Source organism: Lepisma saccharinum, chromosome 24 (genome assembly GCF_977018435.1).
Source record: "Lepisma saccharinum chromosome 24, izLepSacc3.1, whole genome shotgun sequence".
Classification (NCBI taxonomy): domain Eukaryota; kingdom Metazoa; phylum Arthropoda; class Insecta; order Zygentoma; family Lepismatidae; genus Lepisma; species Lepisma saccharinum.
The window spans coordinates 50,518,457-50,540,817 of NC_139252.1; the positions used below are offsets into that span (position 1 = coordinate 50,518,457).

The 22,361-nt window shown below is 38.0% G+C and overlaps 2 protein-coding genes across 3 annotated transcripts in view; both read right to left on the bottom strand.

Annotated features, from left to right (window-relative positions):
* LOC145978225 (uncharacterized) overlaps positions 1-22,361 on the bottom strand; it is a 323,131-nt gene that overhangs the window by 173,699 nt on the left and 127,071 nt on the right. The gene's annotated exons all lie outside the window — the stretch shown is intronic.
* LOC145977967 (uncharacterized) lies at positions 9,809-12,944 on the bottom strand. Its single transcript, XM_083110311.1, has 2 exons — positions 12,783-12,944; positions 9,809-12,026 (listed from the first exon to the last, which is right to left on the bottom strand). Exons 1-2 carry the CDS (start codon positions 12,835-12,837, stop codon positions 11,779-11,781), a joined length of 303 nt encoding a protein of 100 aa, XP_082966437.1. The 5' UTR covers positions 12,838-12,944; the 3' UTR covers positions 9,809-11,778.

Sequence of the window (22,361 nt, forward strand, 5' to 3'; positions counted from 1 at the left end):
TGGATTCTTTACTTTAAAAAGTCGTTAATTCTCGACGTTTTCTGCCTTGTAAGTTTCTGGAACTTATCGAAAGTTGTAAGTTTTTATTCTAGAAATGCAAAAACAATCACTTAAAGTGAAAATGACTTGTAAAATTCGAGATTTCCAGTGCTTCGGGAAATTTCGAACATTTCCCGTCCAGAAAATTTTCCGACTTGGTCGGGAAATTGCAAATTTTTCAGTCCCGAATGTCGGGATTTAAAAAAATTACCGTCCCGATCCCGTCCCGACCCAAAAAATTCTGTCCAGCACAACCCTATTATTCATTAAGGCAAGAATTTACAATACCGGACCCTTCTGTAATTTCTATGCTACGTCTTATACTCACGAAATAATTATTCGTGATTATTTATCTCAAGTTAACATGTTGGGGTGAGGGGGAAAAAATGTTCATTAACGTGTAGAAGTTGTAAAATAAGCTTTTCAATTCTCGCAATGATTCTCCGTATACAAGTATGGTAGCCATATTTGTTGATATGAACAAATTAAAATTAGTTACGCTGTCTACAGCGTTGCCACACTGTTGATTTCATACTTGGAGAGCATGGATCGTGTAAGAATGGCGGAAGAGAACAGTAAAAAAGTTGTTAATGTTGTACAGATTGTTAGGTGGAGTGTGCAGGAGGATGGCTGTGGGCTAATTAATAAACTTATGGATTTCAGTATATTGCCCAAAGAACGTGCTTACATGTGACAGCGACAATCACGATGTAGAAGAACTGATTTGATTACAGGTAAATTTGGCAACAGTACATCAATCATAAAATTGCAGGATACGAAAATGGCGTCTTCGATGATGAACGTTTGCCGTTAAAGTGCTACGAAAATAATATTTTTTATCGGTTCGTAATCACAATTACCGCAAAACCATTCAGGAATAGCCCCACTGACCATTCTCGGTAAGTTTAGGTTAAGTTAGGTTAGGCAAACATAGTTAAAATTTGGGCTCGAAAAAAACATGCACGGGTAGCCCAACAAACCATTGACGGATAGCCCCACGAACCATTCAGGTACGGTTAGGTTAGGTTAGGATAGGCAAACATAGTTAAAATTTGGGGTCGTAGTAATATCAGGAATGTATATTTCGTTTTTTAAGTATTGGAAACACAAAATCTTCCGCTAAATAATAAGCAATCGTGCCGATCGCGGACCACTCAATGTCACTTATTTTGCAATTTCTACACGTGACCCCCCAAATTTTAACTTCAAATTCGTGATTAGGAGGCCTCAATTAGTGAGTATGCGAAATATTACAAAAAATCGGGGGGAGGTCCTGTATTGTAAATTCGCTCCTTCATTAATTGTGGAAGCACCGAGCAGAAAGATTTGGTAAGTAAATGTGTATATTTTATCTTCTGTTTGCATGCTCATGAGGTGTTTTTTTTTTTTAGTCACTTTACTTGGCGTAGGGACATTTGGTCAGTTGTAGGGACATTTTGACTACGTCTGTAGGGACATTGCCGAAAAATGGTTAGCAACACTGTCGGCTACCAGACGTCAGTGTACGTTCATGTTCACTTCTGTTCATTTATCAGTACGCGTGTTGCTTATACTGTGTTATTGTAATGTGCTTACTCGTGGCCAGTGCTTTATTGTGTGTTAATTGTTATTCATTCATTACTTATGTCGTTAAACAAATATAGTCTTGAACATAGAGTTTTTATGTACGATAATTACGTGAAAACGAATTCTTGCTGAAAAGTGGTCAGGGATTACGATAGACAGGATCTCTTGAACCTAAGAAACGTGTTGTATTGCTGTTGAAGGAAGTCATTTTCAACATCTCTTATAACACAGGAGGTTAGTGATCATCATTATTATTACTTTTAAATATAATTTTACGCTTTCGGTTTGCTTTATGCGCCGGGATGCTGTCTTCCCTTTCTGTCAACTGAGGATAAAGTAGCGATGACTAATCTAAGATTAGATGTCAGAAATAAGGTGCCAGAAATATTTGTATTTGGGAGGACACCTTTTCCTGCATCCGTGCGACAAGGTACGTGCTTATTTCAATTGTAATTGTAACTGTAATTGTGAAAAGTGGAAACATTACAAAACAAGCGGTTTCTGTTACGGACTTCCTGAACGCAATTTGCCGGGACCTGTTGCATGAAGAGCCCGCCGAACGGCCGTCACGCTGGCGGTGAACGACTGAAATAACCTCCCTGTATTTACGGTCGCATGTACACTCGCGTCACTTAGTACCGCAGAAATTGTAGTTTCTTTACACACCATTTTTGTACGACATGCAATGCGGTCTGTATTATTGCACTGCGTTTACGTCATATTTTATCTTGTTCCCTGCGACCAAGGACGTATTTGATGGTTATTTATGTCCGTGAAACTTATTAGAAGCCAAGGATTATATTGGGATAATATGGCGTTGAAGGACAATGCCGAAGCAAATTTATTAAGACTACTAATGAATATGTGCAAAATATTAATCAAGGACTTCACTTTTCGTCAACAGGATTTGACAGTCTATTTTCTTGTTATTGAATAAATATTCATTCTTTATCTATTTTCCTTGCTAGGATAGTGTTTTTATTCAAATTTTGGCGTTCTTTACTACACGTAAGCTATATAATGAATATGTTATCTTATATTCTTATTATTCTCACTATTCTTATACAGTCTTTTTACCTATTCATGTAATAACAACAATAAATATTAATTAATATAAATATCTTAATATTTTAATTTAAGTTACAATAATTTTAATAAAATTATTATAATTTGAACATTATTATTATTCTGCCTTCTGAAAGTGAAAGAATTGTAATATGTCTACAATGCGGAAAACAATGATTGTCTTCCTTTGTTTTTGGAATCCTTCCGGGAAAAAATGGGGCGGAGCATTTTTCGTCACAACCTTCTGGAAGAGTAGGGCACGTGCCCCACGTTGGCGTGAATAGGGGACCCCCCACCTTCGGTTGCAGCCAGCTTGCTACTTGGTGCTGAGGCAAAGGAACGCGAAAAATCCCTCACGGAAAGTGTGTCGTGTCCCGGTACCTTGCCAACACGCACGAACGCCACTGGCGCCTCACGAAAAGTACAGAACGGGTAGGGGACTGTGCTATGGATTGGGAAAACCATTACTTACCATCACTCCTCCCCCCTTTCTCTCTCCAAAGAAAACTTTGCTGAATTCCATAATTTCGGAAAGTAGGTCCCTGTTCTGTTTCGGAAGAAGTACAAGACGAGGAGGACACACTTCAAAACTTGCCGTGCCAAAATGGGTACGCAGAAATCAATCGACTTGGGATCACAAAGTTACCTACCAACCAGCACGTGGACGGTATTGGAAATAGAACACATAGATATATCGCCATTCAACTGTATATGACACAAATATTTCAATGTTTTACATAACTTCAGAAAATCACTCAAATACCAACGTCAGCACCATGGAAAATGCATCCTAGGCGACAGTTCTGACCATTGGTGTGGCAAGGGCTGTTGAGCGTCCGTCTCGGGCCTCGAATAACATGCATAAAAAAATTACATTAAATAGATGGGAAAGGCAGACGCTGTGACCGAAAGGTACAAAGTACAGACTTGAAGTATGGTCTTGACAGAAGTGACGTACACAAGCAATCGAGACCACAGCTCGTAGCACGGGTCGTTGCAGACTTGATCACGTGATTTCTGCACTCGTTGTTCATTTGTCTGAAATCACGGAGGTAGAAAGTCAGCAACAAAGTCTAAATATATATTATAGGCCAGCAAGTTGTTGAAGTTTTTCTAATGTGTGGAAATGTATGTATTATAACATTTGAAAATGCTATGTGATTTCTGTGGTGAAAAACAAGTGTTTAAAACGCGGGGAAAACAACATTCCAGAGTTTTATCTACTGATCGTATTTGGCGCTGCAGTCGAAAGACTTTCACTTCCAGTCCACGACTTCAAGACCGCACAAGGCCTAAATTTTGTGAGCGATAAAAGAACAGCATTTTGTTTATATCAGTTATAAATTCCAGTTAAATGTATAAATACGTCAAATATTAAGTATTTTAAATAAACCTGGCGGAAACAGTCTGATTTTAGAAGCAAAGTCGCTAAGAATGAGTAATGAATAAAATAATTTCTCCTTGTATCGAATCTGTGGTTCTTGTTCGTGTTATAACAGTCACAGCGGTAATGACATATTCTTCTTCTTATCAAACGATTTTTTTTACCATTACAATAAAATTGTGAGTGTTATACAAAGAACAACAGTCACGAAATTCTTGTGGAATCGAACTCTGACCGCCAAAACAACAACCAAGCCCTTAAAAAGGTGAACGTCTCACAGCCAGGCTTGATGTTACCTACGGCTTCCGGCACGCAAACGGAAACGGAAACGCACGTGTGACGCGTACACGCACACATTACGCACATTAGCTGCCAAATCTGCATACGATATCACGACAGAGCTCTCGAACGGAACCAATGTCTTCAATGTTTGCGTATGTGTGTACGCATGTCACTGTAACATGTCGCATTTAACAGTAGATAAATGGCTGCTGAACGTCAGTACATCGCACATATACTCAAATTACCGTACAAATGTGATAATTACTGTAGAGTTTTCAACCCTGCGATGGACTGACTCCCTTGTGAAAATCTACGGTGGAACTTCCGTCCGTTATGCGAGCAAATGTATGTAGAATTTCTCATTTTTCTAGCATAACGATTTGCGGAAATAGGATGTGATTTTAACTTGGTAGTTTCACGCGTTGACCTGGTGGTTCAATGGACAAGATGTTGACATATTATAAATGTTATATCTTCTCCTTGGAAAACATTTGTAGGAAGTCGTTGTTACAAGTAGGCAAACCATAAAATGTGATTTAACAACTGCGATTCATAAATCAGAATCCCAACTTTGATCATGTCGGTGCATTGATTCACAAATCACTATCATATTGTGTTTTAACTGTTATTTCTTGTTCTTCTCTCTTTAACACATTATAAACGAAAACGTATCAAGAAAATTCATGTCTACGATACAGTATTGTCCGTTTATCAGACACAGATTCAAATGACAACTCATCAACAGTGCCAAAACACAGGAATCGCCTACATTACTGAGATCACAAACAGCAACTGATCACAAAAATGTATCTTACCAAACGTCAACCTGTGACCATTTTAAGTGATACAAATCACCAAGATCACAAGCAACAGCTTCATGTGAAGAAAGAAGAAATAGAAATTAACTAAAAACGCAGTTTCTTAGACAAATGTCATGATCAACGAAAACTGCCAGAATTATCGTAATGGAAAGTTTGGATTCAGTTTCTACTTTCCGCATATGCAATGTTTTGCCCTTTTTCGAGAAAACTCTAACCAAAAATGGAATACAACCGTCAATCTTCACGGACATGTCAATGACACAATCCCTCGTACACTTCTCTTAAATTGATTGATTGATTTGGTTTATATATTTCGCTTTTCTGCCACTAATCGCGAAGATTCTTATCTTAAAATATCTTCTGTGACGTCATAGCACCTTTAAAAAATGCAATTGTGGCTTTCTTGAGCACTGTGGTAAAACTCCATGAGGTGTGAAAACAGCGGCACGCACTGCAAAGACGAAAAGTTACGCCTAACAGATGACGTCAATTATTCCGGCTTCCTTTTGCCCTTGCACTTATCTCTCTGTTACCATAAAATGCTCACTTCTGCACGCGTTACTTTCCTTGCTTGATAAATCACAAATGCCTGGCGGTTGACGAAATAGGATAACGTCGTGACGATAAAAGCTGCTTACTCAATCTACTACGAACATGCATTTTGTCGCCACTGCCATGTCATAGTGTTCGTTGCTTTGTAAGTTTGTTACTTCCCCGTTTCTGAGGTATGTATTAAGATCTACGAGGTTCTTCAGGACCATTAAAACTGAAGCAAGGTGAAATACAAATGAACCTGTTCGCTTTTCTGTTCGGGAATCTTCGTATATGTTCGTAGCCATAGAGTTCTGTCTCCACCATATAACCCCACAGATTAGAAATAGGTTTTACAGATGGGAATGTTCCTATACCTCCCGTGGAAATCATTTGTCGTCTGCTAGCGTACTTCTTCCGCCTGTCGCCGCAGCGCTAGTATCGCCGGGAGCGTGACGTCACATGCTTTCGTCATGCCGTTACCATGACAACGCACAGCATTCTCGGAACCACCGTTCGTTTGCTTTCGGAACCGCCGTTCGTCTGCTTTGAGTTTCCTTTTCCGTTTCGTTCAAAGGAATATGCCAACATTTTATATTTTGCACAAATGAATTAATTTTTATTAACTAATTAGAATGTCGTGAAAAGTAATAAGAATAATCTTTTGTTTTCAATGAATTCCTAAAGTAGCTACATTTTAAGGCAAAAACAAATAGCTCAATTTCTCCGAAAAATTCTGTTCATAATGCATATCAGATTTTGTTTTTCCGCACGAGAAACATTCTAGACGAAAAAAATACTTCCACATACACCATGGTAAGAGTTGCCATATTTCCCTTTTTGCCAATACAGGGCACACTGAACAGGTACATAAAAACCAGTTACACTAACACACAGGTAATATATTTCATACATTCAAATTCACATTACATTGAAATAATATATAATTTTATTAAATGTTAAGTATCCCCGAAACGTCTAATATTCCTTTATTTTTCACATTGGTACTTACGTATTCTGCATTCCTAAGGATTCTTGAAGGTGCCATTTAGTTGTTTTTTTTCACGCAATCTCAATTTTCGACATATCGAGTAATTCATGTTTGTTCGTTTCCGCTTGCGTTGCACGCAATATGGCGGAGAAATCTTGACTAGCGTTGTCGATGATCAGTGGTTATGCAGTGTTGCAACCTTCATCGAAAAATACCTAATTTCGTGTTACTGATTTTGTATTTTTTTCGAGGTTCGAAATCCCCACGGACCATGCACGGCAAGGTTAGGTTAGGCACACAGTTAAAATTGTCTTCAAAATTGTTAAAAACATTCATAAATAGCTCCACGAACCATGCACGGCAATGTTAGGTTAGGCAAATAGTTAAAATTGTCATCTTCAAAATTATTAAAAACATTCATAAATAGCCCCACAAAACATACACGGCAAGGTTAGGTTAGGCAAACATAGTTAAAATTGTCATGTTCTTGGAGAACAATGGTGTGGTTGGAAACACTGACCGGGGGTTACATCATCGAACGCACGCAACATTTGATTCACGTAGTGGAAGGACATAGAGGCAACAGCTTTCGTGCATTGGAGACACATTAATCTTCAAAAATACATGATTTACCGGTGAAATAAATTAAACAATGGGAAAAAACACTTCCATGAACTTTAAAAAATGTACAGAAAGTCAGTTCGGTAAGTACTTTCTCCTGTAAAATTGAAGAAATATGTTTCGGGGATACTTAAATTTTACCATACTTTTTCACAGGAACAACACGAAATTACACAATAAAGGATATTTGGCAACCCTAACCAAGAGTATGCATTTCGTAGTTTTGAATTTTTGTATGTGTATCTTCCTAACACATGGTAGAAAAATAAAACCTACAACAAACTGTACAGACTATAATTGTATGTTTGCAGAACTGTACTGTAAAATAAAACATTTGAGACTCCATTGCATTACGTTCGTAACAGAATGCAATTTCTCATCATACTAGTTGCAAAAACTAGCAGAATCTATCATGAAAAAATTACAGGATTCAACAGGTGGGTTTCATGTGATGTCAGGATATGCACAGTCACCATGCTCATGGCCAATTTTGTGCCATGTGCAAGGAAAAATTGTGAACTTCTGTTTGAACATTATATATAATGAATAATAATTACTATAATGGCAGAAGTACATTGAATTCAGGATTCAATAATGTGAATATTGCACCAAGTACATCATAAACAAGGTTCAAATCTCCAGCCTACTTGCTTGAATTTCATGTGTTTACAAGATTTGGCCTCCATAATAGCTTCTCAAAGCCACAATGCAATAGTTTGTGACGTAGGTGAAACATGCTTATAACAGCAAAGCACTGCATTTGATGAAAACACTCACAAATAAAATGTGGGGGAAATGAAAAGTTTGTAAAGCAAGATATGTTTCAATCCTTTTTTTTAAAAAAAAAAAACTCTAACCTCTATTTTATTGAGAACTAAGTTACGTCCCTTGTCTACTGATACCCGTAATTACATGAACATCCAACTGCACTTGCAAAAATCAATGCAGTACTTCTGGAAATGTTAAATTTTATTTGCACAAAATGAGAAAGGTCATGGCATGAGAAACTGCACTTGCGATCATACTTGGTAGCAGTTTCAAAACAGAATTCATACAGATATTTCATGTTACTCACCTCTACAGTTTATTCACAGCAAACATTATGGCATGAATTGAATATATTTGCAAACTATTTTTTTTACCATAGATGCTGATCACTAAGGTGTTCTCTCACGGCAGCTCCTTAAGATTCACTTGAAATATGTTGCTGTGAAAAAAGTGCACTGGGCCTTTAGTATAGTGGAATCCATGAGTATTACCGTGCAAATTGTCCATGACTATTTTCACTAATTTTTTCCCTTATATCCTATGTGTTTTTAAGCGATGGATTTTTCTGTATGCTGGTGCAGAAGTTGTCAACAGCTTGTTTTGAGTTTTCTTTTAATTCTTGAAGCTCTTATTGGGTCAAATAAATTGCACGAACGTGGTGATGGACAACTTGCACAGTAATACTCACGGATCCCACTGTACATGCCAGTAAAGTACTATTCAAAAATTTCTCCCCCTCATCTGTTTCACTGAAAACAAACCACAGAAAGATGGAACTTGAATTTCCGAGCAGGAATTGTAAATATTTTCTCACAATTTGGAATGAGGTTTTTGAAAGAAGAGAAATTTTTGAAAACTAATTTGCTGACAGACCTTCAGTAATGCAACAAAGCAAAAATAACAATTCCTACCTAAATAATTCCAAGTCTGCATATATATTTTATATTTGATGCTGAAGGATAGAAAGAGAAAATATGCATACCTAGGTACTTTGCCATTATATTAATCATGGTTCCACTCTGATTCTCAATTATCACATTCTATGCTATACAATTGGTTTGAAATGAATAACAATTTCTATTCAGTTGACCAAAACTGCTATCACTACATCAGACTTTTAGAAATTGTGGTTATTTATGGGGTAGTTATAAAAAGTAAAAAAAAAAAAAAAAAGTAAAGTGTTCCCCTGTGCATAGCACCACGCCATGAAGGCATATAGGGGGTGTGGGGGTAACGCCCCACACTTTCTTGATCTGGTCGTGAGTGGGGGTGATAACAAAATTCCATAAATGCAAACTACAATGCCAAAGAACAAAACATAAGAAGCAAAGTGCATTGCACATTTTTCTTTCCATCCTACGATCATATCAACTTAAAATCAACAAATCGCTTATATCACATATATTAACCTCATGCAGAACATATTGCAACATGCAAGACATATTGTCCTTCAAATGCCAAAACCATGAGTGTGCAAATTTTGACTATTTAACATAGTGCAGTTGCTCATCAATATTTGTTGATACATTTACATGGTGTAATAAACAGTCATAAGTGGATGCATACTTTCCCAATGATAACATTTAATCAAATGCAAAAGTTATTAATAATCTGGGATATTGACTAAAATGCTTTCATCTCAAAAGTAAGATTTAGTACTTTCGTGCTTTTGGCATTGAGCTGCAATATCCATCCATAAAGAACTTATTTCTTCTGGGGGCAAAAAGAGACATGTTAATGTAACGGTTCAATTTTATTTTTAAAATAAGGAAACTCATAGCTGTTATAATTCACACAAAACACTGCTTAACACAGGACCTTATAAGCATCCCTTGAGAAAAATAGGCCCTTGATATTAAATTATAACTTGTAGATATGCTTGTACTGCAATTTTTGCTACAAGTTTTGAATTTAAAAAATTCCATTCAATTTAAAATAATTACTGCTAATATGTCACCATTAAGGTAAATATGAAAAACAGGATTTCAGCAATTAAAATAAGAACCAGTGACTAAAGACAAAAGAAGAGGTTCTCTGTTGGAAACATGCCTGTTGAATAAGCATAGGTAAAAGCACCAGACAATGGATAATTTCCAATGAACATTGCATGCTAACTTTTTTCATGAGAGAAATTAACTTAAAAACAAACTAGATAAAATATTTTCATGAAAGGTATTTGAAACCAGACCAAACTGCATATATATGCTCATGCACAAAAACACACATAACTAAAGGCCGTGACTATTTTCACCAGGTGGTGAGAATAGCATGTAGGGCTATTTTCACCCGGTGCTGAGGAACAGCACATGTGTCTATTTGCACCAGCAAAAGTAATTACCTGAATCATACCATGACATTGTATTTTATTACATTCATTGGCAGTGTTGCTGAACTTACTCCTAAGAAGTTATTTTAAATTAAAAATGGGTGCGTCACCAGGTAGAGAGAATAGTAAGTATAAAGTGCTCAAGACCAGAAATTACATGGTCAGGCATTGGTAAGTATTTACAGAAGTAATATAGCCATATACCTGATCTGCCTAACCTAACAATGAAAGCAAATGCACACTGATGTAAGCTTCATACACATCAGTAATTAAAGAATACACACATCCATTTAGCAGGCCAAGCCAGATTGTAGATGATGCACATGCATATGTCTTACCAGTCAAGAAATTATGCATGTGGTCAAGAATTTTTGCTATTTTTTTACACTACAGTGAATTTACATTGTTATAGGTAGGTATACCTCTACTGGTTTTATGATAAAATTGGAAATCTAAAATTGCCTTGAGTTGTGGTTAATTTCAATTTGTTTGTTAAGAATTGCATTGTTGCATGCGTAAGGTTTGTAAAAATATTTTAAAGTAATGTGGCCATTCCCCATCCAGGATGAAGTCTGAAGCATTAATAATTAAAGCAAGTCTAAATCTCTTTTTAAAGTATAGCTTCAGTATTTATCTTAACCAGCCTTGTGGTAGAAGTTTTTCATTGAATAAAAATATCTATTTTTCTTAATTTCCAACCATACCTAAGTAGGGGGTGATTAAATACACGCTAAGAAAAAGGGAAAAAAGGTCAAAAATGTTACATTTGTTATTTTGGTAGACACCCTGACATGCAGCTTAAAATCTGGTGAAAATAGCTCAAAAGCTATCTTCACCACCTGGTGAAAATAGTCACTCCGTAAACTAAAACAGTCCTTCGAAAAACAAGGCCTACCAACTGGCTTTCAGAGACAAATGCTCAAAATTATTGATTTTAAGTAGAAACAGATTGTCCTCATAATGCTGGGTAAACATCATACACCATTAGCACATCATTTACACAACCTGGGAAAACTACATATTTTCACTGGGGACAAAAAAATGACTTCACTGATCTTTCTGCCTGGAATGTTTTCACATAACTTACCTGTAGGACATATCCCCCCCCCCCCCCACGTTCATATTATTTAGCAGCATTAGACAAAAACTGGGGTATGGCATAAAACTAGAAATATAATACACTAGTGTTTTCTCACTGCCACTGTCTCACCATAAACTGATCAAATCACTGAAATTATTTTTTTCCGAAACATATTTTCACTAAGCGTTAATAATGTTGATACTGACATTTATATTTTTTCTATTCACTTAAATCTTCATCTTTGTTAAGCAAGTAAGTACATAGGGATCTTGCAAGATTTATTTCGGAACAGTTTCACTGCGGTTATATACCGCTGCGCTCCATTGTGCCAAGCAGGACATCACACATGTGCATTAGTTTGAGATTTCCTTTAAACATTGTCAGGGGAATGTCATTAGTACATAAATCACTTGTCTTGAGATATTTTGGTTGTGGCTCAAACTGAACTGCTGCATCTAAACTGGGAACAGTTGTGAAGTGCCACTTCAGAGTAAAAGCAGGGAAGCAGATATTGCATCCTCCATTTTGATTGTTGCTAACCAGTTGCAAATCTGAAAATAAGAACAAATGTTTATTAGTTTTGAAGTTTAAAAAGACAAGCACATAGCACAAATAATAATTAATTTAATTACAAAGACATAAAACAATTCTCCCAGATTACCATACATATGTTTGCCCACAAACATCTTTCCTCTCCATTTTTGTTGAAAAATGAGGAAGTTGTTCCTCCTTGCATCATAAGCCAACATTGCAAGCTGGGCACAAAAGTAGAGAGAGATGTGTGAAGATAATTTGCAGAAAGCATCACACAACCAATTTCATTATCACCATCTCATGCAAGCCTTGACTAAACACAAGTATAGGTAACACTTTACTAAAGTATACATGGTAGAATTTAAAATTAGCCAATATATGCAACTTTCGATGATAGAGGAAATATACAAGGCAGTTTTTTTTGTATTTTTTTACGTGGTGCAATTATGGACAAAACAGACGAAATACTTGGCATTTATTCAAAAATGACATCGTGCCGTAACTGTACACACAGCTTTCTTTTTAGACAATAACGGAAACATAAGCCCACCCTCAATTTTGTTGCAAGATTCGACTTTTACTAGAAAGAAAGGCTGTTTCGAGCTAGTACACGTCCAAGCACGAGGTGAACATGAAATTAGGCAAAATAAATATTATTTTTACTGTACGTTCAATGGTATCAGGCATAGTTGTAAAAATAACTTTCAGAGTTAGATAAATTTCTGAAAACTAATTCTACATAGAAAAAATATATAAATTTTTATCGTACATACCTCGCCAGATCTTCGGAAATTTTAAACGTTGAGAACTCTCGACTTCTAGCTGCATTACGTAACATGTTTGAAAGATACAAATCCACCAAAGAACAAACAAACTCGAGGAAAATCGGCAAACACTATATAAAAAAAACTCACTGCAGGATCGACGATATAAAGACGTTGCGAGTTAAATTCAAAACTCGGTGCGTCGGTAACGCGTAGGCTCTCCGAGATTCTCATAATTCCCGATATTCACACAAGTTCCGAGATTCTCGCAAATCCTGGAATTCGAGTTTCGTCCGCCTGCCACTGCAGTTCTAGTGTCGCCCCAGTTACCGCAAAAGCCGTCTGCTTCCCCCGGTTGATATAACCCCGTCCCGTGAAAATAAGTTCCAACGATTTTCTGTGCTGATATGGTGTCTTGAAGTCTATTAGCATAAAATTGTGGGTTGACCAATATGGCTTTTTTAATTCGCCATTTTGAAAATGGCGGACTAGTGTATTATTATCAGCAAATGAAAAAAAATATTTACGTAGACATTTTTCAGCGAAAAATGCATGCTCGACCAGGACTCGAACCCGGGTCTCTGGCACACCGTGTGTGCCATTGCTCTAACCACTGAGCTACCGAGCCGGGCTGGCCTCGCCTGATTTTACGCTATCGATGTATTATCAAATTAATTGTTTTCGAAGTCAAGGAATCAATAAAATTACTTAATTTTTTCGTCACAGTTGTTTTTTTGGGGGGAAGATGTGGAACGTTTACACGCACTTCCTCTTAAGTACAGGGTGGCACAAAAGTAATGGGAAATTGGTAAGGGTCGAATTTATAGATTTTATCCAAATCTTTCCAATTTCCCTAAATAAAGAGAGTCTAATTCAGACGACTTATTTATATGCTGCTTGTACTAAAACTGATAGCATTTCTGTCTCATTTCACACAGTAACTAAGTAACTTCACTTGAATAGGATGGGGTTGGAGGTGACAATATCTATGGAGGGAGTAGACTCATATGGACATTTTTATCCATGTTTATCACTGGGTTGGATTACGATATCTTTAAGACGAAAAACCAAGGACTCTAGCGAAAAATATAATTATTTTGTAATTGTTTGACCTTGAAAACACGATACAGTTTTTTCATTTGTGTATCAAAATTCTCGTACTAAAAGATACTGGTTCTCCATTCTCAAAATGACGAAGAAAAAAGTTATACACAGAAATCAGAATGGCCACCCAATATTTAACGTTTATGTGAGACCTCTGGATACTATATCAGCAGAAAAACTTCACTGAAACTACCACCTTAATGACCTCCGTATCTCTGAACTGTAGAATTTCATATGGAGACATTCACTACTTAACAGAAACCAGTTCTAGAGTTCTTAAAACATTCTGTATTACTTTACCTCTGTAGAGAGATCGAGCCTTCCCTGCTAACATTCAGCATCACTTACCTGTAAAAAAGAGGAAAAAGAGTTACAATGTTAATACCATGTAGAGCTCACTATCTTGTTTCAAAATGCATGATAAGATTCACGAAATATGGATGGATTTCCATCCCTAACTTTCATAGATGGGAATTAGTGGCATTAATTAAACTATCATTGTTTCAGGATCAATTTTGATGCACATGGGGAAATACAAGGAACAGAAACTTTTAATTATTCATTGAACTGAGAACTGATTCATATATTAGAGTACTTGTGTCCTATTGTCTCAAGCCTTCGCTACGAACTTTTTCAAATCACCCACTTGGTGGCGCTAGTATCTTCTGCATCTAGATGTAATCGTAGTATGCTTTTATATAGAATCTCGCACTACGGTAATTATCTGCGATATTAAGTTGTAGAATGGGATGCATAAGTATCACCAAGCAAATTGTCCATCACCATGTTTATACTCTCTAACTTACGCAATTATAGAGCTTCAAAAATTGAAACAAAATGCCAATCAAGCTGCTGACAACCTCTGCCCCAACATGCTTAAAAATCAATTTCTTAAAAACACGCATGATGTAAAAGTAAAAGGATTTGACCATTCGTCCGGGAGACCGAAGTCCCCAGTTCGAGGTGCCAAACAACTCTACCGCTGGTCCGTAGGTTCAGGGTTCCGCGGCCGCCCGATTGGACGGTCGTCGGTCCTTGGTTCGCGTCTCCGGTTAAGGAAACACGAATCCTACCACCACCTAACGGTTTAATTCCAGGTTCGTGTCACCGGGTCGGTTATTTACACCTCCGGCGGTAAGCCACGTCGTGCATAAAGTGGTGCTGTTTTCATTTATAGCAATAATAATAATAATAATTGTTGTAATAATAGAAAACTATAACCCTTCTGGTCAATGGAGACAAGCTATACAGCTTCAAACTCAGGACTAAAACCAAAACAATATCGACCATACGAGGATATACATCTATACATATATATAAATGAATCAAGAACACGTGTAGGATAATGAATAAATACGTGTATTCGGCAAAAATAAACACAACAATGATAATATAACACATTACTTGTACATATCCCCTCGCTCTCATTCCATCATGCACTCACACACACACGCTGCAGGGGTGAACACAATATACCATTACATGATAAAAAAATCTAACCGCCTCTTTGGTTTATTTCCCGTGTACCTTCGAATATTTGAGATTTCTACAGGGAGGTTATTTCAGTCGTTCACCGCCAGCGTGACGGCCGTTCCGCGGACTCTTCATGCAACAGGTCCCGGCAAATTGCGTTCAGGAAGTCCGTAACAGAAACCGCTTGTTTTGTAATGTTTCCACTTTTCACAATTACAGTTACAATTACAATTGAAATAAGCACGTACCTTGTCGCACGGATGCAGGAAAAGGTGTCCTCCCAAATACAAATATTTCCGGCACCTTATTTCTGACATCTAATCTTAGATTAGACATCGCTACTTTATCCTCAGTTGACAGAAAGGGAAGACAGCATCCCGGCGCATAAAGCAAACCGAAAGCGTAAAATTATATTTAAAAGTAATAATAATGATGATCACTAACCTCCTGTGTTATAAGAGATGTTGAAAATGACTTCCTTCAACAGCAATACAACACGTTTCTTAGGTTCAAGAGATCCTGTCTATCGTAATCCCTGACCACTTTTCTGCAAGAATTCGTTTTCACGTAATTATCGTACATAAAAACTCTATGTTCAAGACTATATTTGTTTAACGACATAAGTAATGAATGAATAACAACTAACACACAATAAAGTACTGGCCACGAGTAAGCACATTACAATAACACAGTATAAGCAACACGCGTACTGTTGAACGCAAACAGAATTGAACATGAACGAACACTGACGTCTGGTAGCCGACAGTGTTGCTAACCATTTTTCGGCAATGTCCCTACAGACGTAGTCAAAATGTCCCTACAACTGACCAAATGTCCCTACGCCAAGTAAAGTGACTAAAAAAAAAACACCTCATGAGCATGCAAACAGAAGATAAAATATACACATTTACTTACCAAATCTTTCTGCTCGGTGCTTCCACAATTAATGAAGGAGCGAATTTACAATACAGGACCTCTCCCCGATTTTTTGTAATATTTCGCATACTCACTAATTGAGGCCTCCTAATCACGAATTTGAAGTTAAAATTTGGGGGGTCACGTGTAGAAATTGCAAAATAAGTGACATTGAGTGGTCCGCGATCGGCACGATTGCTTATTATTTAGCGGAAGATTTTGTGTTTCCAATACTTAAAAAACGAAATATACATTCCTGATATTACTACGACCCCAAATTTTAACTATGTTTGCCTATCCTAACCTAACCTAACCGTACCTGAATGGTTCGTGGGGCTATCCGTCAATGGTTTGTTGGGCTACCCGTGCATGTTTTTTTCGAGCCCAAATTTTAACTATGTTTGCCTAACCTAACTTAACCTAAACTTACCGAGAATGGTCAGTGGGGCTATTCCTGAATGGTTTTGCGGTAATTGTGATTACGAACCGATAAAAAATATTATTTTCGTAGCACTTTAACGGCAAACGTTCATCATCGAAGACGCCATTTTCGTATCCTGCAATTTTATGATTGATGTACTGTTGCCAAATTTACCTGTAATCAAATCAGTTCTTCTACATCGTGATTGTCGCTGTCACATGTAAGCACGTTCTTTGGGCAATATACTGAAATCCATAAGTTTATTAATTAGCCCACAGCCATCCTCCTGCACACTCCACCTAACAATCTGTACAACGTTAACAACTTTTTTACTGTTCTCTTCCGCCATTCTTACACGATCCATGCTCTCCAAGTATGAAATCAACAGTGTGGCAACGCTGTAGACAGCGTAACTAATTTTAATTTGTTCATATCAACAAATATGGCTACCATACTTGTATACGGAGAATCATTGCGAGAATTGAAAAGCTTATTTTACAACTTCTACACGTTAATGAACATTTTTTCCCCCTCACCCCAACATGTTAACTTGAGATAAATAATCACGAATAATTATTTCGTGAGTATAAGACGTAGCATAGAAATTACAGAAGGGTTCGGTATTGTAAATTCTTGCCTTAATGAATAATAGGGGTGTGCTGGACAGAATTTTTTGGGTCGGGACGGGATCGGGACGGTAATTTTTTTAAATCCCGACATTCGGGACTGAAAAATTTGCAATTTCCCGACCAAGTCGGAAAATTTTCTGGACGGGAAATGTTCGAAATTTCCCGAAGCACTGGAAATCTCGAATTTTACAAGTCATTTTCACTTTAAGTGATTGTTTTTGCATTTCTAGAATAAAAACTTACAACTTTCGATAAGTTCCAGAAACTTACAAGGCAGAAAACGTCGAGAATTAACGACTTTTTAAAGTAAAGAATCCAGCACACCCCTAATGAATAACGTTGAGTCGTTTACTGTTGATTATGTTATTTGAAGTCATACATGCTGCTGCTGTGAAGAGATAGATGTTGGTTGGTGATGCTGTATTTCCTGCATTCTTTAACAATTTTGGTCCCATTTTATTTCCCTTTTTTGTTTTTGTATCACTTAACATTGAAAATATTCTTTCCGTTTCCGCGTTAGAATGCGGCAATGTTAGCACTATTTTCGCGAGAGTGGAAATGTTTTCAAAAAGGAACTTGCCTTGAAAGTTTTTGGTAACCGATAACATGTTCCAAAATTCTGATGGAGATCTGTTAGTTAGTTCTTTTTTCTCCTCCTCGCTAAAGTATCCAGATAAACTAATTCATAAAATGTAATTTACCAAGATTGAAAAAAGTACCTACGTTTTCCCTCATTTGGCAAAATCTGTCCCTACGTTCCTACGCGGGCGAAATTTAGTGAAAAGTCCCTATGCGTAGGGACATGTCCCTACGGTTGGCATCACTGCCGACACGTGCAGTATGAAGCGCCCTCTCGCGGCTGACAACTCACCCAACCCCCGATAAGCTGCAGGCGCTGTCGCGACAACTGAGAATAAAGTAGCGATGACTAATCTAAGATTAGATGTCAGAAATAAGGTGCCAGAAATATTTGTATTTGGGAGGACACCTTTTCCTGCATCCGTGCGACAAGGTACGTGCTTATTTCAATTGTAATTGTAACTGTAATTGTGAAAAGTGGAAACATTACAAAACAAGCGGTTTCTGTTACGGACTTCCTGAACGCAATTTGCCGGGACCTGTTGCATGAAGAGTCCGCGGAACGGCCGTCACGCTGGCGGTGAACGACTGAAATAACCTCCCTGTATTAGCCCCTTAGGCTTGCTTTCAATGTAAATACGCGTGGCCAGCGCTCTGTCACGTATGAGACGCGATTAGCTAGGCGTCATAGTTACAAAAGTAAATAATAATTGACATTACACTTGTTGAGGCACTACTATGCAAAAAGAATAAGAATACACTAAATGAGTGACAAGAGGAAATTAACTTGATTACAAGTACACGAGTGCTGATAATACAAACGACTGTAATATAAACTAGGATATATTCAAAATGATTAACTCAGCTATACTATTTAGTACCTATATATATCAAAGAGCACGGTAAAAGTCAAATAATTAATTATATAAATACTCGGCGCGAGAATAGGAAAACAATAACAAATAGTAGGTCTTTTATATTTATAGAATTTCGAAGGGTGAGCGAAATAGGTTCTTAATTTTTTAAGATTTATAGTACTTTCGATTTGATTGGCCAAAATAATTAGTAATTGCAGGCAACATTGTTCGATTTCATCTCGCTTTGTCTTATGACGAACCAGTGGCGACGTAGGTGGACAAATGTTCACTCTCACACATAAAGAGATAACTGGAGGATACTATACAAAGTCATTGGCGGCGTGGTCCTCGCTGATGTCAACGGTCCTCGTTGCGGCGTCCCGACGACACTCGTGGCTATGCCAGTCTGTCCTCCTGGCGGGCGAAAACTGTCTCTACGACTTCGACGTAACATTCATTTTTCTTCCCTTTTTCCATCGCGGCGACGAAGATGGGCGGAAAAGCACCTCGCTTCCATCTGTCTGCTCGGGGCGTTGCATCCGATCATGGCTTCAATGGCCGTTCGGGGATACGCAGGGCGTCGGGTCGTCTAAGGGCGGACGTCGTTTCATCTCTTCTCTTTTTCTCGACGTAACATCCGTCTCACCGTTGTCGTACTGTCTCTCACCTGGGTTGGCAATGCGAGTTGTCGCTGCGGCGTGGCTTTCATCTCAGACGCCGTTATGCAAGCGTCGTGGTGCGGTTCTCTTGACTTAAGGCGTCGTATAGTTAAGCAAGGGTCGTGGCTTCTTCTCTTGGCTTCATGGCAGCAGTAATCGGAAACCCGAAGGTCCCGTCCCTCTTAGTTTTCAGCCGCCCATTTTTATTCAATGTCCCTCCTTGCAAAAAAAGGTAAAAACACAACTGGAGCACGTGAAACACGTAATTAACACGGCCTCAATTCCTGGCACTGTCACTGTGATCACACACTCACGACAATTAACACGACGCGGTCGAAAAGTTAAAACAAAGCAAAGTTCTGTATCTCGCGGAAAGTGACGCGGAGATGGTGTTCGGTCTGGTTATGGCGCTAAACTGTGTCGGTCCTTTGGAGTCCAGGGGTATTTAAGGAAATCTTGAAACTTCAAAAAATCAACCGCCTCGCAGTTCGTTAGCTTAGAAAAAATGCTGGACGGTGGTCTTTCTTCCAGGCTCGTTGTCCACTTGGGGGATTTGGGGGTGAAGAAAAAAAACAGAGCAGTCCTCACACGTGTTGCGAAAGAACTCCCCCTCGGTCGGCAACTCGGACGTTCTTCCTTTCGCTGAACAAGTAAAAGTCACCCTTAGTGTCAAAAATTCCACAAGTCGGTATTGTTTTCCTACCCTCGCCGTCTAGAACCGAAAATCCAAGAAAAGCCAAAAAGCACAACTGGCTACAGAAAGTTGTTAAGAGTATTTACAAAATTCTAAAATACACTCACATAAACTACAAAAAGACTGGTGACAAAAGTAATTGTCACAAAAGAAAAATAAATGAAAATTGTCATGGACAATTTGCCGAGCTAATATCCGAGACATGTTAATGATGTTGATATTACATAAACGTCTCACAACTTTGAGAAGAGGAAAGAGATGGTAACATTTGATAGTGTCCGAATTTATAATGGATGCAATAACATTGCTAAATGTTGTCGTTTAGCAAATGAAAGTCAGTTCTTCCCTAATCGAGATTAAACCTTTCCAACTTCACTGAACAAAAGTATATGTTCCTTTTCGTCGCTACTTGACCATGCAACAGAATGCAAATTGACTGGCGCGAACATACAATGGAAACACGATAACGCATTCAACGTCGTAACAGAAAAACATAATCCTTTAAATGCCAGGTAAATTCCTTCTCTAGTCACGTGTGTTTATTGTTCTGTGCATGTCCGACAGAACAACACATTGATCGCACTCGTTTTTATTGGTTATCAACTGAAGAATGCAGCTGGCGTCGCTTTACTACCACGAAACAAAGGCTGTATTTTCCCCTCGAATGGTCGCCTGCAGCACAGGTGCAAACAGCTCGACGCAAAGAATTCTGGGTGCACTATCCACGATTCCGGGAACAGAGTTGGAAACTTTTTATGCTGTTGATAAGAAAAGTAGTTCTTAAACAAGGTAGGTGGCGCAGCTGTCAATTTTAGCTGTGCCACCTACCTTGAGAATTCACTCACTGATATTAATCGACTATTCTTTGATGTATTTATTCTGAGAGATGATGATGGATTATGCTAATTTAGAAGTAATCAATTATACACTTTCAGAAAACGTCTTTAACACTTCCGTTCTTGAAGCTCCAAAGGTGAATTTTAACTACGCATACGTTTACCTCTACTTCGAATATAAATAAGGAGGATACCTTTTAATAACATGTGCATGTACCCACATAAAAAGGGATGCGGACGTGCTCTGTGCGTAACAATGCAACTACAGCCACCTACCGGATCGTTCGAAACTACTGTGTTGTCAGGTAAGGTTCTTGTGGGAATCTGCCAGCCAATTGTGTTTAGCCTCTTTAATAATTAATCAAGCAAACTAATAATTTATCTTTTAATCTCTGTATCTTAATAGTTCATTTAAAAAATTACGACTAAATATCATTAAAAAGAAACAATTGCGATTCGTTTACTCGGATGAACTGCTATCTGACGGAGCCTCCGAAGTGAGAGATGTATTTGTACTGCTATGAGCCGCGAGTTACCTATTCATATTAACCCGTGCCTGTTACTTCACGCTCTCACCGACAGATGGACCTACTTCTCAAGAGGAACTGTTATAATTGAACAATGCCAGAAAACAAGTCATCATCGCGTTACGCAATCAAGAAAGACAGCGAAACGCCGCAACAAAGAATTATCTACAGCAGACGAGTGAGTAGCTACTATGACGTTCTCCTGGAAGCTTACATCGTTTCATCTGTTCTGGAATATTCCTTTTTTTCACTTCCCATATTTCCGACAAGTGTTCAATTTCGGACTTATCAGGAACGTATTATTGGCATCGTCCATCGACAATAAAAAGAACAGTATTTGTATTATACAGAAGCTAATAAAGACTGGACTAAAAAAATTGGACATGTCCATATCCGTCCAAAATAGAAGACTATCACTTTATCACAAATATGTACTGCGTTGGTGTGTAACTTCCTTTCATAATTCTATACAATTACTGTTTTTGACGATAAATTTAGAGGTGTGGAGCATGCTTATATAAAAACGTATGCACCTCATATTTCCATATTGCTTCTTTATGTAATTGAGAGGTTATACGACTGCCCTTTGCAGTAGTATTTAGCCCATTTTGAAATATAAGGGGAGGATTTCCTGCTTCCGTCGTTTTGAAAGGGAAGACGGGGTTAAAAATAGAACTCTGGATACAATCGTGGAGAAATATCCATTTTTACGTTCGAGATGTTTATGCTTTTGTAAATCCTTACCCCCCCCCCCCCCCCCAACATGCTGCCTCTTGTCTTGTGACTAAAGTTCTCGAACTGGTGATAAACGAGGCAGGGCAGTCGACACATATTCCCTCCTTGTTTTACGCTGCAAGACTGTCTTTTGTTTTACGGAGACCGTAGCAAATAGGG